At 36.4% G+C, this 21,432-nt stretch overlaps 1 protein-coding gene across 2 annotated transcripts; it reads left to right on the top strand.

Moving 5' to 3' along the window:
* The first annotated feature begins 592 nt into the window (after positions 1-592).
* Positions 593-21,068, top strand: thbs2a (thrombospondin 2a). Of its 2 annotated transcripts, XM_059565952.1 has the most exons (23): positions 593-680; positions 898-944; positions 1,772-1,842; positions 2,148-2,701; positions 2,877-2,961; positions 4,820-5,016; positions 6,836-6,976; positions 7,074-7,167; positions 8,202-8,372; positions 11,820-11,996; positions 12,138-12,311; positions 13,188-13,315; positions 13,542-13,694; positions 14,591-14,809; positions 15,538-15,645; positions 15,734-15,893; positions 16,052-16,170; positions 16,261-16,495; positions 19,428-19,655; positions 19,752-20,023; positions 20,099-20,196; positions 20,278-20,417; positions 20,898-21,068. In XM_059565952.1, exons 3-23 carry the CDS (start codon positions 1,776-1,778, stop codon positions 20,903-20,905), a joined length of 3,528 nt encoding a protein of 1,175 aa, XP_059421935.1. In that variant the 5' UTR covers positions 593-680; positions 898-944; positions 1,772-1,775; the 3' UTR covers positions 20,906-21,068. The 2 variants fall into 2 exon arrangements, with proteins under 2 accessions (XP_059421935.1, XP_059421934.1); XM_059565951.1 differs by lacking the exon at positions 593-680 and having other exon boundaries at positions 749-944.
* The last annotated feature ends 364 nt before the right edge of the window (positions 21,069-21,432 follow it).

The raw sequence follows: 21,432 nt of genomic DNA, 5'->3' as shown, positions 1-21,432 counted from the left end.
GGATCGGAAGCCGAGCGGTTACAGAACACTATGAGCGGCGAGGGAATCCATGTGGCTCCGCTCCACTCATATTTGCTGCTCCATAACAGCTAGTCTGCGAGTTTCTTGGTTACGAACGAAACATTCTGTCATATTTTGCATATTTTCGAACGGTTTTGGAAAAGGCTACAAACTAAAATGTTTTGTCATATTTTATCACTGTTTTTGTTGCCGAGAAGAAATATAGGATAAGTAATGTTTATTTCGCAATGGGCCTACCCCATAGGCTACACAGTAAACTATTCCAAGCAATTAGGCTAGTCACTTTCATTAATTATCAACCTGGGATAAGTTCGTTGCTCTTGTACATCCACAATGTTGTTGAAGTGCTGAATGTTGCTGGGTTCTAGCTAAAACACCGAAAATTCATCAATTTGGGTAGCTAGAAATGACAGTTGTTATTTGTAAATATTGTTTAATGTATATTAAACAAATATTTGTTTTGAAAAAAACATTTTATAATAACTTACACATATTTGACAGTGAGTGGTTGTTTTCTCGAGTCTCTACAGCATCTGTCGCATCTTGCGCGAGCATGTTTCTCTCCACATCTCTCAATGTTCCACCTCCCAGCGACTTTGGCTCGGAATTTGGAGGCGAAGACGTCACTGCAGGGGAGGACAGGAGGTTTCACTGCATTGGTAGGATACCGGCATGACATTCTAGGATGGGAAACATATAATTCAGCCCCCTCAGCACGTCCAGGTTTATATCCGAACCTGAATGTTTAAAGGGCATCACTCCAGTAGTTCTCAGGCCACTGAACTGAAACCCGGAGCAGTGTGGATGTTATAGACACTTTGGATTTTAGTATTTGTCCAGAAGACCTTTTTTTCCTCAACATTTTTTGTCTTGTAGGACATATAGACTTTGTGCTGTTTCAGTTGGATTGCACATCACAACAGGTGAGTCTTATTTATGTGAGAGCATTTTTATACGTTTTGACACCCAATACTTGATACATTTAAAGTTTCTCAGTGAAAATAATGATTGTTTTGTGTAGTTTGAAACTATGCTTGGAAGACTTTCACAAGTGTCTTCATTTTGATAGACTGCTGCAGTTAAACGCTTTTAAATACCTGTTACCTCTGCACTCAGCAAGTGTTTATGATGTCATTTAATAAAAATGCATAAACCATTTTTAACTTGAAACATTTTAATGCCTAATTGCAGGTTTTAAAAATATCTATTTATTGATATTAATTCACTTAATGGTGTGTTCATATTTACTTGTTAGTAAGTGTTATTGATGTATTTTTAAACATTTGTGAATTATAAATGAAAGTTCAGAATGTAAACTTTTACACAGCTGGTTTAAAAAGTCACATGACCACAGCTGTTTAATTAGCCTATACATGGTGCCCCTTTGAATGATATCAAATCTCCTTAAAATGTTATATTTGAGATACCTAAAATTGTTAAAAGGTCTTTTTTTATAATCTCTTACTAAGATTGGTCTGTAATGTAAAACCAAATAATGTAGAAACAGGAAAACCCAAAGCCCCTATTTGTAGAAGTGTTGTTACATTAAATATTTGATTTTATTTTCATAGTTTTTGTTGCAATTTTTTTTAAATTGGGTCTTAATGGCCAACTGAGCAATTATTTTTTTACTCTATATAAAACATTTGTTAAAGGCATGCAATATGTTTCATTAGACTAAATTAGTATTTGGGAATAAATGGGTTAATACGATTTTATGTTTTTATATAATTTTATGTGTAATTTACAGGAGTATGATACTCAGGAGAAATTTCTACTTGCTGCCTTTGCTGTTACTATGCATCAGAGCACTACCTCAAGGTAAATCCATGATCCATCTGTTCCTAAATTGTTTATAAATAAATAGGATTTAACATATTTGAGGTTGAGGTTTACATATCTAATTCTGGAATTGAGATGTCAAAAGCACATCTGAGTTTGATTCATTAACAGAGTCTTAATGTGGTATTCAATGCAAAACAGCTTTTAAATAGTTTTGATCTGAGATTATGTAATATTTTCTTGAAATTTTTAATGGGCTTATATAATCATCACATAAAATCTATCTTGTGTTCTCGCATAATCATCTGTGCTATGCTGAAATGCTTATGTTGGCTCATTCAAAGATGGCCATGTGGAAGATGAATCCATCTTCGACCTTTTCAAAATCAGCAGCATCAGCAGAAAGACGATCGGTGCCAAGCTCTTCAAGGGCCACGACTGGGACTCGCCTGCATATCGCTTTATACGCTTTGATCACGTCCCTGCTGTGAGCACCCCGGCCCTCCATCAGATCCTAAAGCAGGTCCAGAACAATGAGGGCTTTGTGTTTGTGGCCACCATACGACAGGACAAGGGCTCCAGGGGAACCCTGATTGGTCTGGAGGGCCCCAGTGGGAGCCGTCAGTTTGAGATTGTGTCCAATGGGCGAGCCAACACGTTGGATCTGCTTTACATGGTCGAGGGATCTCAGAATGTTGTGTCCTTTGAGGATGTGGACTTGTCTGAATCGCAGTGGAAGAACATTACGCTGTACATTCACGGAGAGAATGCTCACCTCTATGTAGGCTGTAGCCTCATTGACAGCGTGATCCTGGATGAGCCTTTCTATGAACATCTGCGGCCGGAGGGCAGTCAGATGTTTGTGGCCAAGGGATCTATCAGGGAAAACCACTTCAGGGTAAGAGCAGGTCTTCTCGATGAACATATCTATCTAAATATCTATATATTCTATAAATAGAAAGAAAAAATATTATTAAAATTTTATTATATATGTTTTAATATATAAATGTGTATTTTTTGTTCTTGAGATTTATTATTTTAATTGACTGGTAATAATCTCTGTCATTTTACAGGGTTTACTACAGAATGTGCAGTTCATTTTTGACACACCAATAGAGAACATCCTAAGAAACAAAGGTTGTGTGATCGCCAAACCTGGTAAGACTTAATTTAAACTTATTAAACGTGAAACAAAGTTCATGTAAAACCACAGAAAGTTCTTAAAGCATGTTCTGTTTTTATGACCTTTGGCGTATTAACGCTGGACTAGTGTTTTAAGGCTCCGATTAGGCTCTCATAATGCTTGAACTTCTGAATGTTCTAGGCTTCAGAAGCTCTGCTGGATTTATTCTGTGCAGTTCATGATCAAATTTGTTTTAAGAGGGTTGGTATGTTTTCCGTTGGATTCAGTTTTCATTTTCAGCTTTTCTGGCTTTCACCTAAGTGGGTCACAAAATCTGCGAATCAGAGCTGTGGAAATTTCTGACCATATTACATCATGTTTACGGGAAATGCTCGTGCTAGTGTAGTGGTATAAGGGTCAACCAGTTTGTACATGCCATAACGAGGATAAAGATTGTCATATTAATATGCATTGGCAGGGTGTTCTTTAAGAGAAGGTGGAAAAATGAAAGTACATACTCATAATTTTATGCACACACTGGTAAGATCACAAACTGAAAGCTTTGGTTTCCACATAGGGCTCAACACTCTTTGGGCCAGTTTTTGAAACATTCACTTGCCCTTTGTAGATCAGAACTGCATTCCCAGTGACAATCTTACTTTTTTGTTCCTGTATATACTATTTTAAACCTTGCAAACAGCTTTGGAATCATTTGGATTTATATGATGCATAATCTGTTCTTGCTGCAATTTCAGTCCATAATATTTTGCATCAGAATACATTCTTTTGCCCCTACAAATACAACATTTTTTTTTTAAATGTATATTATAATGGAAAATATTTTTTTTATTTGATTTAAAAAAAAAAACAGTTTAATGCAGAAAAGACTTTTGAGTCAATTATAAACTCATCCCTAGAGCTGGCTGACTTTTGTGCTGAAATAAGTAATACATTTTAGACCATGACAAAACTAAGCCTTGTGTGAGATGTGAGGGAGTGAGTGTTTCTCTAGCACTGCTGCCACAGTTCTTTTTAATTGTAATTGAATAAGTATGCATAGGATATGTGCAGTCAAAAAGGCTTCCATTTCCATTGCCAACACGGATACATGCCAGCTGCTGAGCGTTGCTTATGCCAGTACAGACGTCTCTATAAACTCTCTAGTGCCCCAGTTTAGGAGTGCCACGTATTGCTAAATAAAAGTTAAAGTGAACTGCACAAAAGCCTGCCTAGAAAGTCGCTGAAACAGACACACTAATTTTCCCAGCGTTGACTGAAACCCCAAGAGATTTGAACGAGTTCAGCAGTCTCTAAAAAGCTGCTAACCCTGCATGAGTCTCAAAGGAACCTCTGGAGGTAACAACATGGCTCTTGATTTAGTGTCTCCTGTCCTCCATTAATCTGGAGAAAATTTACGCAAATGACCCCAAAATGGCTGCAGATATCTAATGGGAGTTTTGGCATAATGGACAACATTCCTCTGCTGTTGCGTATCCCAAACCCCACCACCTTCCTCCTTTTCCAAGACTTGCTTTGAAAAATCACTATGTTTCTTTAAATGTTACTTCAGGGTAGCTTCTATGCATTTATTATACTTATGTCAGAAATATAGTGAGAGAATAATATATTCAAGTTTGTGGGTTGTGGAATATCATGCATAATCCATGCACCCCTATAAAAACACAAACATAGCTGCTGTATTTTGCTTCTTCATTGTAAAGGCTTATGGGGACACCTTAATGTTGTATTTATTTGCATGCATAATTTCGAATTAATTACCTTTTACTACCTCTTTATTTTTAGGGACATTTCTGGTCATTTCTGAAGTAAAAATATATATATATACAATTTAAACAAAGAAATTTTTTGACTCTGCATTCTTGTCTCTCTCAGAGGAAGTTAACGTGGTTAATGAAAGTACAGAGACTGTGTCTGTTGGTACGGCCATCTCCACCAACTTCATTGGGCAGAAGGAAAAAATGGCATCGGATGTGTGCGAGCGCTCCTGTGAGGAAATCACCAACATGGTCCAGGAGCTCAAAGGTCTCCGTATTGTTGTGGGCAATCTCATCGATGGCTTGCAAAAAGTGGTAAATGTGCTTTACTTAATTAATGTGTTTCATCTGAAAGAGTATCTGAAACTGAGAAAGAACACAAAGTAAAATATTTTTTGTCATGCAATTGCAATGAATAAGGGCTGAGGCTTTCAAGCATCAAGAAGGTCACAACAGCACCATAAAAACAGTCCATACGACTTGTACACTATACTCCAAATCTTCTGAAGTTATACGAGAAAAACACCTTGAAAGCCTCAATTCTCATTCCTTGTAACAGCATGGAAAAGAGTGACCATTATATTTCTCTCTGTGCTCCATGGAGAAAAAGAAAGTGAAGCAATTTGAGCGTACACTAGTATAAATACTAATGCTTCATTTATTCATTCAAAATGGAACAACATGCGAGTGAATACATTTTTTTTTGTTGTTGTTGGAATGTACACGTTGTTTCATAAAGACCCAGTGTTTAGGTTGGTGGTCAATCTGTGATTAGGAGAATTTTCTTACAGATTAAATATCTGACCATGCAAGCAAAAATTAGCTTAGTCTAAACAGAACCATTCAAGGAAAACATGGCTAAAGAAGCAGTGGAAAACGTGAAGATGTGGGCTGGGGTTTTATGGATGGTTTTAGAAGGAGATAGGAAGTGTGAATAGGAACCGAGTCGTGTCTGGCAGTGTTTAAACAGCCCCTTTATCCTCCACTGGGAGCTTCTCAGCGATAAGGGAGTCTGGGCATAATCTCTGGGAAATCCAGCCGCTGGATGCTGCGGGTCCCAGAGGCTCTTCCAGACCATGTGGTGTTCTGTTTCACAGCCTAACACTCATGACTGCTACCTATGCATTTTGTTCTTGCTCACACATGCACAAATGAATGTATCAGCACACACTGAATGTGGTTGTGTTTTTAGTGTGTGTTATTGTATGTACTTAGTGTGCTTCAGAAGTGAATAACCTTTCCCCCCTTTTGCATTCCTCTTGTAAGTTTTTTCCCTTCCCTCGATCTCTTGTTCTGTCTCTTTCCTCTTTCTCAACTCTTTACTTGTGGCCACAAATGCATGATAGTTTTTGCTAACACATCTCAGGACTGTAAAGTTCTAATCTGGGTGTTCTTTTTCATTTATGCTTTAAAAAGAAAGAAAGTAAAAGAGAAAATGGAAACTGGCAAGGATTAACAAATCAAAAATCTGAAAAGAGATTTTTTGCATTCAAACATTACACAAATGAAAAATAAGATGATTTATGTTGCAAATATCAACATTACAAGCACAAATCATAAGCATAAGACAAGTAAATTACATGTAGATCAAATGTTACATGAGGACACTTTACTTCTGCATGGTGGTCAACCAGAAATGTTAATTGGGGTATACAGAAATAAATGTAATTTAAAATATATATTAAAATGGAAAACAGTTAAATTGTAGTATATTATTTACTTATTATATATTACTTTATTTTTTTAACAATTAAATGCATACTTGGTGAGCATAAGAAACTCAAAAACTTGCATTTGAACGGTAGTGTACATGGAAATCCTTAAGAAGCACAGAGTTCTTCATCATTTTCCACAGGTTAACACTGGAAATCAACCGAAAGTGTTGCAATTTGATAGCAGAAAATGCAAAGTTATTTCCCAGGTCAAGAGGTCACAATAAGAAAATCATCCCAGATTTCCTAGGGCAGAGCTTCCTGTTCTTTGGGGTCAAGGACATAAATCCCCTTCTATAGAAGTGTGCTCATTCTGTTTCAGTTTAAATCACCTCTATTTATCTACATGTGGAAGACATGGACAGAAGTATTGCCGCCTCTTGACCATTTGTCCATCTGTCTTGCTTGCGTCTGTTGGTTAGACTGAGGAGAACACTGTGATGAAGGAGGTGCTGGGGAACATGAAGAACATCAAAGACAAGCGCATGTGCTGGCAAGATGGCCGTCTCTTTGAGGATAAGGAGGACTGGGTTGTGGACAGCTGCACCAAGTGTACCTGTCAGGTAGGAAGAACTGTGACGTATGATGAATGGGAGAGAAAGAGCGAATGGCAGTCTGCTTTTGTTCTGACTCTTTATGCTTTATGACTTTATGTTGAAGGAATCAAAGATTGTATGCCATCAGATCACATGTCCTCCAGTGTCCTGTGCCAGCCCTACTTTCCTAGATGGTGAATGCTGTCCAGTGTGTCTGCGTGAGTAACATTTCTGACACATTGCTAATATTCACTCTCATTTTCACATCATGTCTACAGGGTATGCTCATTTAATCTAGAGATGCGCTATCTGAAATAAAATTATTTTCTTTGCTAATATCATTTGTAAGAATTGTAAATTAAATACATGGATTTTACATCAAAGCCAGCTTGGGATACTTCTCATGCTAACCTTGTGAGTTTTTTTTTATTTTTTATTTTCCATGCTAGTTTTTATACCAGTGGATTTCCCTGAAATTCATGTCTCGGGGCAGATGCACACATACATTTCTTTTAAAAAGTATTTCTTTTATTCTATTTTAAAAATATTTCTATTTTAAATTAATGCTATTCTTCAAATGTTCTGTTCATCAAAGAATAATAAAAAACACTCCCAAGCACTGCCATTTTCAACTAATAATAATAAGAAATCTTTCTTGATCAGCTAATCAGCATATTATTGTGATTTATGGATCATGTGATGCAGAAGACTGGAGTAATGACAGCTAAAATTAAGCTTTGCCATTACAGAAATAAATTATTTTTTAAAGTGTATTTAAATAGAAAACCATTGTATTAAATGAATCCTTCACAATATTGCTGTTTTGCTGTTCAAGTCAATGCAGCCTTGGTGAACATATAAGGCTTTTTTAAAAACATGAAAAAAATCGAACTGACCCCAAACTTTTGAACGGAAGCTTATACAGGCCAGCTGCACAGAGAAACTTTTCCCTCGTTTTATGGTACAGAACTGTTATTGTTTTAAAATTGCTTATGTTTGCCAACCACACATTTTTATTATCCATGAATAACAAGCATTACTGTATGTTCCCATGCTCTGAAGTGGGTTGAGAAAGATGATGTCATGTATAACTTAAGCTCCAAAAGATCAGAAGCAAAGAACAATGTTGCCTTTGCTTTTTAAATATACTAGCAACAAGGAGCACCATAATGGGTGTGGTGGGTTTAGAATGAGGTGAATTGTGCCTAAAGTTAGCAGTGCTAAATGTGCTTATGCATTTATGTGTGTACAGCTAAAGACAGCGAAGATGGCTGGTCGCCTTGGTCTGAATGGACTGAGTGTACCGTTACATGTGGAACAGGCACCCAGCAAAGAGGCAGGTCATGTGATGCCACAAGTAACCCCTGCAGTGGCCCCTCCATTCAAACCCGCAGATGCAACTTGGGAAAATGCGACAGTCGTGGTGAGACAGCCAGTCTTTGTTCGATTGTTATAAACTGCACACTTTCTTTCAACACCTGTTCTTTGGTCACATATAGACATTTTGGACACCATTTTCCTGTCTGTTTTGTCCATAAAGTCTAAAACCTTGGAAGAAAACCAAATAACAGTGGTTTACGTGGTATTGGATGAAATCCTGTTGCTTGTGGCCTTAAGAAATGTGGTAGGTCACACTATAACTGCAAGTGCACAGTTTGTTCTCTCGCTAATTTGTTTCAGGTGTATCAGCACAGAGATAAAGTAATGCACTCATCTGTAACGTCTCTACAGAATAAGAAGTGAACGAGTTTGTGTTCTAAAGTAGAAAGAGAGATCTAATATGCAGCTGTCACAATATCTAAACAGCTGTAAAAAAAAAAAAAATAATAATAATAATAATAATAATAATAATGGAAATGGAAGAAAAAGATTCAGACTCACCAAGACTTTGGTTCTTGGTTTGGTTCCAGCCAAAATCTCTAAATCTTTATGGGAAAAAAATACTTATTTTGGCTGTTGTTTTGTACTTTTGAGCTTTTGAAGGAATAGTTAATCCAAAAATTTAAATTCTGTAATTTACTCATGTCGTTCCATAATTGAATGACTTATCCATGGAAGATAAATGAAGAATGTGCTGGTTGCTCTGATGCTTTTAAGTTTCAAAATGATGCAAAAGCACAATAAAAGTGTCACAAACAACACTGAATGGCGCTAAAAGCACATTTAGTTTTATCTGAAACAGATGAATGTGAATCTGGAAACATATTACGTTGGTTGTTGAAAGTATCATAAGCAGTTTGGAAATGAACTGCATGAAAATAAAGCTTTATAAATCAATAATCCACACCTTTAATCATTATTTGTGTAAATAGGAAAAAAAAGTTGTTGATGTCCCACTGATGGTCATTTCAGCTGGAAACTCCAGTGATTTGCATGTATAGGTACATTTTTGTTGTTTTGCAAAAATGTAGGTTGAGGCACATTTACGACCTTTTGTTGGCCACAAAAGTACAGTAGTTAAACAAATTCGTACATAATATTGGAAGTTTTCTAAAAACCATTCAATGTCTTTGTATAAGGGTTTGAAAACACTTTAAATATAACGCATAAATGGTATGGATCTCTTTCATGATGCTTGTTTCATGGTGCTTTTTGCCCTTTATAAAGTCGAAAATGGAAAAGAGCAACCAGTACGATTTGACAAGTTTCATTTTTGGGTCAACTAATCCTTTAAAGTGGGTCAACCAAAAATCACATCAACTATAATAACCGCAGAAAGTCCTGCCAAGCATTCGCATTGGCAGTAGACTGAACGACACTCAAGTGGTAAGCTGTAATTCTACTATAGCTAGCACCCACTTACCTAAATTTCATCAAATCAGTTGTTACTACTAATTGCATGTTACATCACTCAACTGATGTTCGTTAGACAAACTGTGATTTTAAGCCATTCCATTCCTGACCTGATTTTCTGGCAGTTGGATAATTCTGTAACAACATGGGTGTTTTCTTTCATCATCTGTTGTAAATATTTATGGAGCGTGTGCTAATAGATAAACTCCTTTCCATCAGTGAGGGAACGAGCTGGTATTCATCGCTTATGCTCAGTGATTTTTTAACGAGCGGCATATGGCTCGTTGAGGTGTACCAATGCCAAACTGCTAAACTCTGGCTTACGGCAGACTCAATATTTTTTTTTTACTGAAAAATGTTGCCAGCTGGTATCTTGGATAGCAATAGACAAGCTGGCCTTTGTAGCAATTACCGCTCAACAATAACCATAAGTATTCATACGTTAAGATTTTTTAGCTTTATATATAAAATCACAGTCTTTCTCTTCCTCATATTGTCAGTCTGTATACTCAAACCCATGTGGTCGTGGGAACAGAATACAGATGACGGTGTGTGAAGAGGCGCACTTAATGCTCATTGTGTCACAACTGGCCAGAATATTGAGTCCCAAACAGACGATAAGACGATGGGTCCAGAATTATGGGCCAGGTGGTCACCGCTTCATCAAGTTTATTGGCAGTCCCGCCCTATGTCATTCCAGGACCTCATGCCTCTGGACTTACTAATATAAATGAAAGATCTCATTTTTTGTCTGGGTTTGTTTGCTTCTTTAACGCTGCCTTCAAGTCATGTTAGAATGATCATATTTATGAGATGATTGCGCATAAACACCTCCACAATTTTGTTTTAGCCCCAACTTTCCATTGGCAGTTTGGTTTCAGTCATGGTTAAGTTGTACTTGTGAATATTACAGTACAACTTCTGTGCTGTTGAATCTTGATGGAAAATAAATAAATTATCTTATTTTAATAAGCATTATCTAGGTCTAATGTATGTTGAATTAGGGGTAAACAAATGCCTTAAAGGGGTCATGAAATGCCTTATTTTGTACTGTTCTTTGATGTCCACTCATAATATCATCAAGATTTTAAAATAAAAAAGACATCAAATTTATAATAGGCTATTTTCTTTCCTGTTTTTAACCCCCCTCATCAGAAAGCTCTGTTTGAATAGGTGTGGTGGATTGGAGACACCCACTGCTATGATTGGCTAACAGTTGTTTATGTTTGACAGCCTACATCCTTCACAGATGGATGCTGCAGTGATTTAGGTTAAAATGATCTGTTCAACAGACAACGCAATAATGATCACATAATAAAAACAGTTACTTTCGGAGCCAATATAATTTAGTTTCAATCTTTCTGAAAATCCCACATCGAATTGTTCCTTGTTTGTATACGAATCCATGATAAAATGAAGTGAATAAAGGACCGAGTTCTAACTGACACAGTTTGGATCTTCAATAAAAGTTCTTACACTCTTTCCTAATGTTGGGATCAGACAGAATGCAAGGCAAAGACTACGTTTTTCCACTACTTGGCACTGCACAGCATCTTGTTGTCTTCGCAACATCTTTAGCTTTTGATTTCTGAGTAGACCTGTGTTTGCACGTTATTTACACTACATGCACAAGTCAGTGGGTGGGGCTAAACAGGCAGTTATGTAGAAGCAGGAGTTGATCTTCCTCTGCGGTGGCGGTGTTTTAGCCACACTATTACATCATAAAGTGGTAAATTCCACAATCTGTTGTTTTGGCAGGCTGGCTTTAATATAGGCTGTTTATAGACTAACGAGAAAGTTTTGAGTTCTGAAAATTACAGGTTTTTATAGTACAATCACCTCTTATAAGTCAAAAGATCAGGGAGATTTTGGATTCTCAATTCATGACCCCTTTGACTCTGCCAATAAAGCGTAAAAAAAAAATATATATATCCAATCTTTAAAAAAGTTCACTTGGACGCACATCATTTCGTAATTATGACTTCCAAACTCAAGAGCAGGGTATTCCACAAGCACTCAAAGGCAGCATGTATCATTGTTTTTGATAACCATGCCAGTTCTCTGCCTTTCATTATAGTCCGTCAAGATGGTGGTTGGAGTCTGTGGTCACCCTGGTCGTCATGCTCTGTGACGTGTGGAGAGGGACAGATCACGAGAATTCGCCACTGTAACTCCCCTGTTCCTCAGCTGGGAGGAAAGGACTGTGAGGGCAGCGGGAGAGAGACTAAAAAATGTGAAGCCAAACCCTGTCCGAGTGAGTACTGGGAGCCTTGCACTTCTTATTCATGTATAAAACTTAGCCAGTTTGCATAATGTGATCTTGGATGAAACGATTTAAATGGATAATTTGACTCTGTTTTATTCAGATTTTTACTGTATTCTCTTTGCCTTGTAGTTGATGGAGCCTGGGGCCCATGGTCTCCTTGGGCGATCTGCTCCGCCACCTGTGGGGGAGGAACAAGGACACGAACACATGTGTGTAACAGCCCTCATCCACAGTATGGTGGCAAGAAATGCCCAGGGGAGTCCAAGGATACTGATTCCTGCAACAAGCAGGACTGTCCTGTTGGTATGTTTGTTACCTTGCAATATTTTTATTTATTTCTCACTCTACACATATTCTTACACATAGACTGTGTTTGGCTAAATATCTATGGGACTATAATGTGGATTTACCTGTGATCTTGTCCCCATATCTGAGCCAATATTAAACCTTCTGTTCACTTAGAGGTATATTTTTACGCTGCCTTTAAACCATGTTAAATTATGATAAAGCGGGAAGGTGAATTAGCATCTGATTGGGAGTTAGAGGGAAAATTAAAAACAAAGTGATACTCTTCAAAAGTCTGGGATCAGTAAGTTTTTTTTTTAAAGAAATTAATACTTTTATTCAGCAAAAGTAAAAGTAATAATAAATACATCTATAATGTTACAAAAAGATTATATTATTTTAATTCATCACAAAAATTCTGAAAATCATCAAATTTATCAAAAATGCTCAAAAAGCATCATGGTTTTAATAAAAATTTTAAGTGGCACTTCAACACTGATACTAATAAGAATGGTTTCTTGAGCACCAAAAGCAGCATATTAGAATGATTTCTGAAGGATAATGTGACACTAAAGACTGGAGTAATGATGCTTAAAAGTTACATTTTAAAACATTAAAATAGAAAATATTTATTTTAAAATGCAATAATTTTTCTCAATATTATTGTTCTTACTGCATTTTTGATTAAATAAATGCAGCCTTAGATAGCATAAGAAGCTTTTTTTAAAAACCTTTGAATGGTTGCATACATGTGAAATTAATCTTATCAATGGGCTCTGTTATTTAAAGACCAGTTTAGATAATGTCTCTAGTTTCATCCTGAGATTTATGAAATGCATATTAATTTCATGAGTAAACTCAAAGCCTCTCCCTTTTTATTCCCTGCTTCCTCAGATGGTTGTCTATCTAACCCGTGCTTTGGGGGTGTTGACTGCACCGGCTCCGCTGACGGCTCGTGGGAGTGCGGGCCCTGCCCTGTCGGTTTCCGTGGCAATGGTACATTCTGTGAGGATGTGAATGAGGTACAAAGGCAAAAGAGCTGGAGCTGGGAAAAGTATAATGTAGTTAGGGCTGTGTGACAAGCAATTGTTATACTGTATTACTCACAATTCAACCCGGAAAGCATAGCCAAACAAAAATATTCCTCCAGCCCTTGGTCCACTGATCCGCTTATTTGAATGCAATAAATGTGAACATTATTGAAAAATGTTTTTTCAAACATCTCTGTTTGCTTCTTCTGTCCTATAGTGTGACATGGTGCCTGATCTTTGTTTTAAAAGTGGTGAATCCCAGCGCTGTGTCAACACAGACCCAGGATTCCACTGCTTGCCTTGCCCTCCTCGATACAAAGGCAATCAACCCTTTGGAATGGGAGTGGAGGCTGCCAAGCTAAATAAACAGGTTAGTTATGCAGTCTATGGACAGATTAGATCAATTATTGCACAAGTATATACAGTAAATGTGTTATTGCACAAGTATATAAATGTGTCTTTAGCCTCGACAGCAAGCCTACGTGCAGCCCACAGTCTGTTTGCTGACCGTCTGATGCACATTATACTCAAAACTGAAAGTGCAAGTTCAAACGTGATGTATTTCATTTGTTTTATGAGTTATATGTTAAATAATCCATACTTTACTATTATTTTGGAATTAGCTATTGTATGTCGAAACAAAATTGTCAGTCATGTGGTCTCTTCTCGTCTAATCGAACAGTTCTTTCCCAGAAATGACTGTGGACCATGCATTATTTTGTTTGTATGCTAAAGTTGTGGAACTTTTGCCCAGAGTTACTCAAGAGTGGTACTCCGAGTAAAAAGTGTATTTTGAGATATTTTGGACAAAGCATGTCATCTAAATGAAAAAAATATTTTGGGCCCATAATGGTTGCCAAGCATATGGATCTTGCTCTAGTTCTTCCATTCCTCTCGGATGAATAAATTTTGCAGATTTCTTGGAAAGCTGACTAATTTTTGTCCAAAAGTTTCATAACGTCCACAACTAATAGGTTTGTCACCAAGCTCCAGCTTGCATTGCTTTGATCCAATGCCCAAGAGTAGTAAATTGACAGAGGGCTGAAAGGAATTGTCTCACATTTTAATGATGCGATCCAAAAGCTTTTCTTATAAACTGCCCAGTTGTGCACAGCTGAAACCAACAAAATAGTAGGAAATTATCAATAGAAAGTATTTTAAGGGGCCTCAAAACATCATTCCCAGTTGTCTCCTGAGGCTATGAAACAGTTCGTTCACCTTAATTGGACTGCTATTGAGCATTGCTGATGTCTGTTTATTTTTCAGGTATGCGAGCAAGAAAACCCCTGCAAAGACAAGACTCACAACTGCCACAGATCCGCTGAGTGTATCTACCTTGGCCATTTCACTGACCCCATGTTTAAATGTGAGTGTAAGATCGGCTATGCTGGGGACGGCCTTATCTGTGGCGAGGACTCTGACCTTGATGGCTGGCCCAATCAGAACCTGGTGTGTGGAGCCAACCAATCCTATCACTGCAAAAAGGTAATAGTTATTGTCTTTTCTGTGGCTATAAGATAATTGACTAAACATGTGACCAATTAGGCCTAATTGCAAAATTTTCTGAAAATAATAGAATTTTTGAAAGACGTCACTCATGCTCACCATTGCTGCATTTATTTGTTCAGAAAAACAGTAAAAACAATAATATTATTACACTTTAGAATAGCTTTTTTGTATTTTAATGTACTTTAAAATATACATTTTCCTGTGATGGCAAAGCTGAAATTTCAGCAGTCATTACTCCAGTCGGTCACACGATCCTTCAGAAATCATTCTAATGCTGCTTTGGTGTTTAACAAACATTTATTTTTATTATCAGTGTTGAAAAGGTTGTTACTGAATGTTTTTTCGTGGAGACCATATTGCATTAACTTCCAAGATTCTTTAATGAATAGAAAGTTTTTTCAATATAAATCATTATAAATTTCTTTACTGTCACTTTCAATCAATTTTATGCTCCCTTGCTAAATAAAAGTATTAATTTCTTTAAAAAAATCCTACTTGTTGCAAACTTTGAACTTCAGAGTATAATTGCACATTGAATCCCTAAATTAATTCATCTAGAAGTGTATTTTGAATAGTCTACTTAATTCATAGACAGTAAAACTAATCATTTTTAACACATTAAGTGGTAGTAAATGTTAATTTTCCCGACGAAGTAAATTCGTTATATTAAATATAAATAAATATTTTTTCCTTTTATCGTGCAGGACAATTGTCCCAACCTTCCAAACTCAGGCCAAGAAGACTTTGATAAAGACGGTCAAGGAGACGCCTGTGACAAAGACGATGATAATGATGGAATAATGGATGAGGCGGTAGGAAGACTTCTTAATCATATAGTAATGAAAATGAGTCTTGTTTTGTTTTTATGTAAACTAAGCTTGTTTTTCTCCTGTGCACCAGGACAACTGTCCTCTACTGTACAATCCGAGGCAATTTGACTACGATAAAGATCTTGTGGGTGATCGTTGTGATAACTGTCCATATGAGCACAACCCCGCTCAGATCGACACAGACGGTAATGGCGAGGGAGATGCCTGCTCTGTAGACATTGATGGAGATGGTGAGAAACTACAACATACATTCCAACAATTACTACGTCAACAAAACTTAACAAGCTTGGGACTCTGTAATGGCCGGGTTTAAACCCAAGTGCATTTTTGAAAGTAAATATATAATTTGTTGTATTTCCAGATGGTTAACAGTTTGCTTGTGTTGCAGAGGTTCTGAATGAGCATGATAACTGCCCCTACATGTACAATACTGACCAGAAGGACACCGATATGGATGGAGTGGGAGACCAGTGTGATAACTGTCCTCTGCTGCACAACCCTGAACAGGTACAACAGGCTCTATCTCAACTCTTTCCAGTAAACACAAGGAGGAATGCTTTGCAGAAGTTTAACAAAGTCATTTGCATGTTTTAACAGACTGACTCCGATAATGACCGAGTTGGTGACGAGTGCGACAACAATCAGGACATTGATGAGGACGGCCACCAGAACAGCCTGGATAATTGTCCCTACATTCCCAATGCCAACCAGGCCGACCATGACAAAGATGGGAAAGGAGATGCTTGTGATTTTGATGATGATAATGACGGAATCCCTGATGACAAGGACAACTGCAGACTGGTGCCAAACAAAGATCAACTGGACTCTGATGGTGAGTGAATTAGGGCTGGGCGATATATCGAATATTAGCGATAATATCGGAATAATTATGACGACGATGTACAATTTGAATATATCGGGAATATCGAATATTTCAAATTCAAACATACTTTCCCAAAAGAATGTCCAAAAAAGGAACCTGTAACTGCTAACTGCTCTACGCCCCTCTACTACGAGAGCTGTAATGATAGCGGTTGCCAGATAACAAGAGTTTAAATCTCCCAATCAGAGCTCCACTGTTACAAGGATACATTTTCTGCCCGGTGTTTGCTTATTTAAAGCAATCTGGCAACCATGCGCACGTGCTCACTCCTCATTGCGGAAGAACCGCTGACGATAATCTGAAAACACTAACAAGCTGGAATTGAGCGATCTAATGAAAGCGTCGTTCAGCCAGTCTGTGTTCTGTCGTGAGATCTCAACTGTATTGTTTGCGTTTGTGATCGCAAAATAAATGCACTTACTCGAACGCTGATGTTTGAATAGAGAAACATAGGCTAAGGCCATTTGGAATTACTATTGGGGAATTTCACTGATATGTTTACCAGTTTCCATAATATAGACAGAGAAAATGCAAAAGTCTTTGGTATTCATTTATATATATTTATATATAAGAAATAGCTATGTGCTTCAACAACTAGCTCCCCATCTAAGAGGGTTTTTAGTGTCAGTAGGAACATAGTTTCATGCCACAGAGCTTCTCTTAAAACCACAGACAGTTCACAGACTTGTGTTCTTAACTTAAAAACTGGTTAAAAAAATTAAAATAAAATACTTATCCCAGTTGCATAGTTTAAATTGTGAATTGCATGCACTAAAAAGTTGACAGAATGCACTTTCTGTAACTGTTACTTAATTTGCACTGCTTCAGTTACATATAGACCTACATGTATTCATTTAATAAAAAGCAGTAAGTGATCTCTTGGTCTAGATTTTTTAACTGCTTAAATTAGCTGTTTAATCTAAATGTTTTTTTGTTTTTTGTTTTTTTTAATGGGCAAAAGAAAATCATGTTTTATTTTTCATTATTTAAATGCAAATGCAAACATATCGAGATATATATCGAATATCGTAAAAAATTAGACAATATCGAGATATCGTTTTTTTTTTGTATATCGCCCAGCCCTAGAGTGAATCTATTGCTTAAAATACCTAGAAGTGTTTGTCTGAGTTTCTACTGACTGTAAAGAGAAAGGTTGGCAAACGGATGCACACACTATAACAGTTATAGAAATGCTGAGACTTAATTTCTGGCTAGAAATGCAACAGTGTCAGAAATGTGACATTTCTTTACTTAAAAGACGACTGTAAAATGGTAATTCATCTGCATGGCTAACTTTACAAAACTGTAAAGGAGTCAGAGCCAGTCCTCTTTAATCTATTCATTTTTGTCCAAGTCTTTTTTGGCCACATTTTTCCCTTTTGCATCCTTTGAGATTTAGACATATTTACAACTGGAAAATTTACTTAAATGTAGCCAGGGTCAAGGAAAATGATGTCACACTCTCACCGCTTGCATGTGGTTGCGTGCAGCACTATGCTGCATTTTGTTAAGGCTACCTTAGTTTTTGTGTTGGTGGGAAAATGGAAACAGGTTACAGTTGGAGGTCGAAGCTGTCAGGTGCTAGCTTACTTCTCACACCTCATTATATTTTGTTTATTTGATAGTGTCAAGATTGTTCCAAAGAGAGAAAGTCAACTACTGTAAAAACAGACAAATTAGAAAAGAGCTGGCATCTGTGCAAAAGCCTACTTGACTTTTCCCTTTTATTTGAGTGCTAAAGTCTGGATTTAATAGATTTCCCTTTTGAAGCCAGTCATATGTTAATGTACATGACATGAAAAGACAGCTGAGATGGCTTTGTGCTTAAAGAGGAGAGCTGGGATACCAGATGAAACTTTCGGCTTTCTTTTTTGTTACAGTATTTCTCCTTTTGGTGTAGCACTTACCATTTTATTACACACAATACTCAAAAATATAGTAGAATATATTATATGTTTAGTTAATTTATATCAATGTTCAGATTATTTACTAATAAATATTATAAAAAGGAATTATTAAAATAAAAAAACAGTAAAAAATTAATAAAGAAAAATGTAATATATGTGACCCTGGACACCAAAAACCAGTCTTATATGCACATTTTTCAAAATTGTGATTTATATGTCATCTGAAACCTGAATAAATAAGCTTTCCATTGATGTATGGTTTGTTAGGATATTTGACCGAAATACAACTATTTGAAAATCTGGAATCTGAGGGTGCAAAAAAATCTAAATATTAAGAAAATTGTCTTTAAAGTTGTCCAAATGACGTTCTTAGCAATGCATATTACTTATCAGAAATTAAGTTTTATTATATTTACGGTAGGGAATTTACAAAATATCTTCATGGAACTTGATCTTTACTTAATATCCTAATCATTTTGGCATAAAAGAAATATGCTATTGCTACAAATAAAACCCAGTGACTTAAGAATGGTTTTGTGGTCCAGGTTCACATATTATATTACATGTAATAATATTCTGTAGTATAATATAAAACATTTTAGTTAATTTATATGAATATTAAAATTCATTACAAAATCTAAATTAATAATATAATAATACATTTTAATTAAAATAAATAATTATATAACCAATATATAATATAATATAATCACGCTAAAAAATGTGGGCAGGATTATTATAAATAATAATAATAATATTAATAACTGGCTAATTGATGCTGTTTTTATTTTAAGAATGTTTTTTGAATATGTATTATTTACATTTTTATATATCTAAATATGAATATAAATGAAGCATGTATTGTATTGTGTATGTGTATATATTTTTTGTTGTTAAAAAGTAAGGATGGCAGATTTAACCACTTTAACAGATCTAATAATATGACTGCTGAACTAATCTAATTTTATCTACAGGGGATGGAAGAGGCGATGTCTGCAGAGATGATTTTGACAATGACAACATTCCAGACATTTTGGATGTGTGCCCTGAGAACGACGCCATCGGTAACACTGACTTCCGGAAGTTCCAAATGGTGCATTTGGACCCCAAAGGAACTACACAAATTGATCCCAACTGGGTGGTCAGACATCAGGGCAAAGAGTTGGTTCAGACGGCCAATTCTGACCCCGGTATTGCAGTTGGTGAGTATGTGAGCTGTCAGAGAAGCCAGTCTGGTCATGATTTTTAATTCAAGTTTGATGTCTTGATGAGACTTCAACGTTTTCATCGCTCGTCAGGTTTCGATGAGTTCAATGCCGTGGATTTCAGTGGCACATTCTACGTCAACACTGACAGAGATGACGATTATGCTGGGTTTGTGTTTGGATATCAGTCCAGCAGTCGATTTTATGTGGTAATGTGGAAGCAGATAACTCAGACGTACTGGGAAGTTAATCCTTCAAAAGCTTTTGGCATCGCTGGTGTTTCTCTGAAAGTGGTCAACTCTACCACGGGCACAGGGGAACACATGCGGAATGCCCTCTGGCACACTGGTGACACTCCTGGACAGGTGAGGCTGACTGCTCAGCAAATATGACATTTGTTAGCATTCATGATAAGCTAATTGTTGCATGTGGTCTGGTAGGTCCGCACACTGTGGCACGACCCTAAGAATATCGGCTGGAAGGATTACACTGCGTACAGGTGGCATCTCATCCACAGACCCAAGACAGGGTTCATCAGGTGATTAACAGGAAGGCCTTTAATTGCCACGTAGTCTTGTCAAGTGTGTAGAGTTAACAGATCTATGTTCCTTTTCTCCAGAGTGGTGGTTTATGAGGGGAAACAGATCATGGCAGACTCTGGGCCAGTTTATGATACAACCTTTGCAGGAGGGAGATTAGGACTGTTCGTGTTTTCCCAAGAACTGGTTTACTTCTCTGATCTCAAGTACGAGTGTCGAGGTGAGCAGTTTGTCATAACAGAATGTGGCCGTTTATTAAAATGACACACTTATCTCTGTATAAACAATTTTAAATATTATATACTAATCTCAGTGTGTATAATTTTAGTGCTTTTTTAAATAAATGTAAATGTTAATATAAATGAAGTAAAAATACATTATTACATAATATTGCAGGAATTAATGATAAATATAATAATAAAGTTTTATTATTATTCATGTGCATATTTTTTTATAGCTTATTTTTTTAAATGTATGTATTTATATAATAGATTTGCATAAGTATTTGAGATTACTTATTTAGTAGCAAAGAAATGGGAATTGGTTTTATTTTTAGTATTCATTTTGCAGACATTTTGAGTTGTATTATTATTGTTGTTGTTGTTGTTGTTTAAATATTGTATAGCATAACAGAAAAGACAAGCAAAGCCAAAACGTTCACTTGTTACAAGTCAGTTAAGCACTTTTTTCTGCTTTTTAGATAACTGAGAAAGAGAAGAAAAGACTCCCTTCCAAAGCTATAGCACAACAACACATTTTCATTCTCTGACAAAACACAAAAGACTTTGGTGGACTACAAAAAGGAAACAGGCCCCAGACCTCCTCCTGAGGAGAGAGAATTAACTTCAATCACAAGCACATTTATAGGGATTATATCCTTGAGTCAGTATTTTTAGCCAAAGTTTTGGCAACGTTAATTGCCAAACACAATCTAGAGGAAAAGCAATCACAAAACTTCATCCTCTGACATCTTTATCGCCAACTGCTTTACTTGCACAAGATTTTTTTACTTCCTGTGTATTGTTATAATGTGGCGAATTTGTTGTTGTAATGAAGACATCTTTTTCTACAACCCTCGATTCTAACAGGGGCTTTGGGTTTGATCAGCATAGAAATGTATTAGAGACCTTTGAGATGAAGATGTTTATATTAAGACTGTATCATAATTACTTGTGTAAAGTATTTAAATGACTTTTGCAATTCAATATCAAGTTGTCTTTTTTTTTCTTTTTTTT

This window comes from Carassius carassius, chromosome 14 (genome assembly GCF_963082965.1).
Source record: "Carassius carassius chromosome 14, fCarCar2.1, whole genome shotgun sequence".
Lineage (NCBI taxonomy): Eukaryota > Metazoa > Chordata > Actinopteri > Cypriniformes > Cyprinidae > Carassius > Carassius carassius.
The sequence above is the reverse complement of the archived record's forward strand: the minus strand, read 5'-3'. Positions and strand labels throughout refer to the sequence as shown.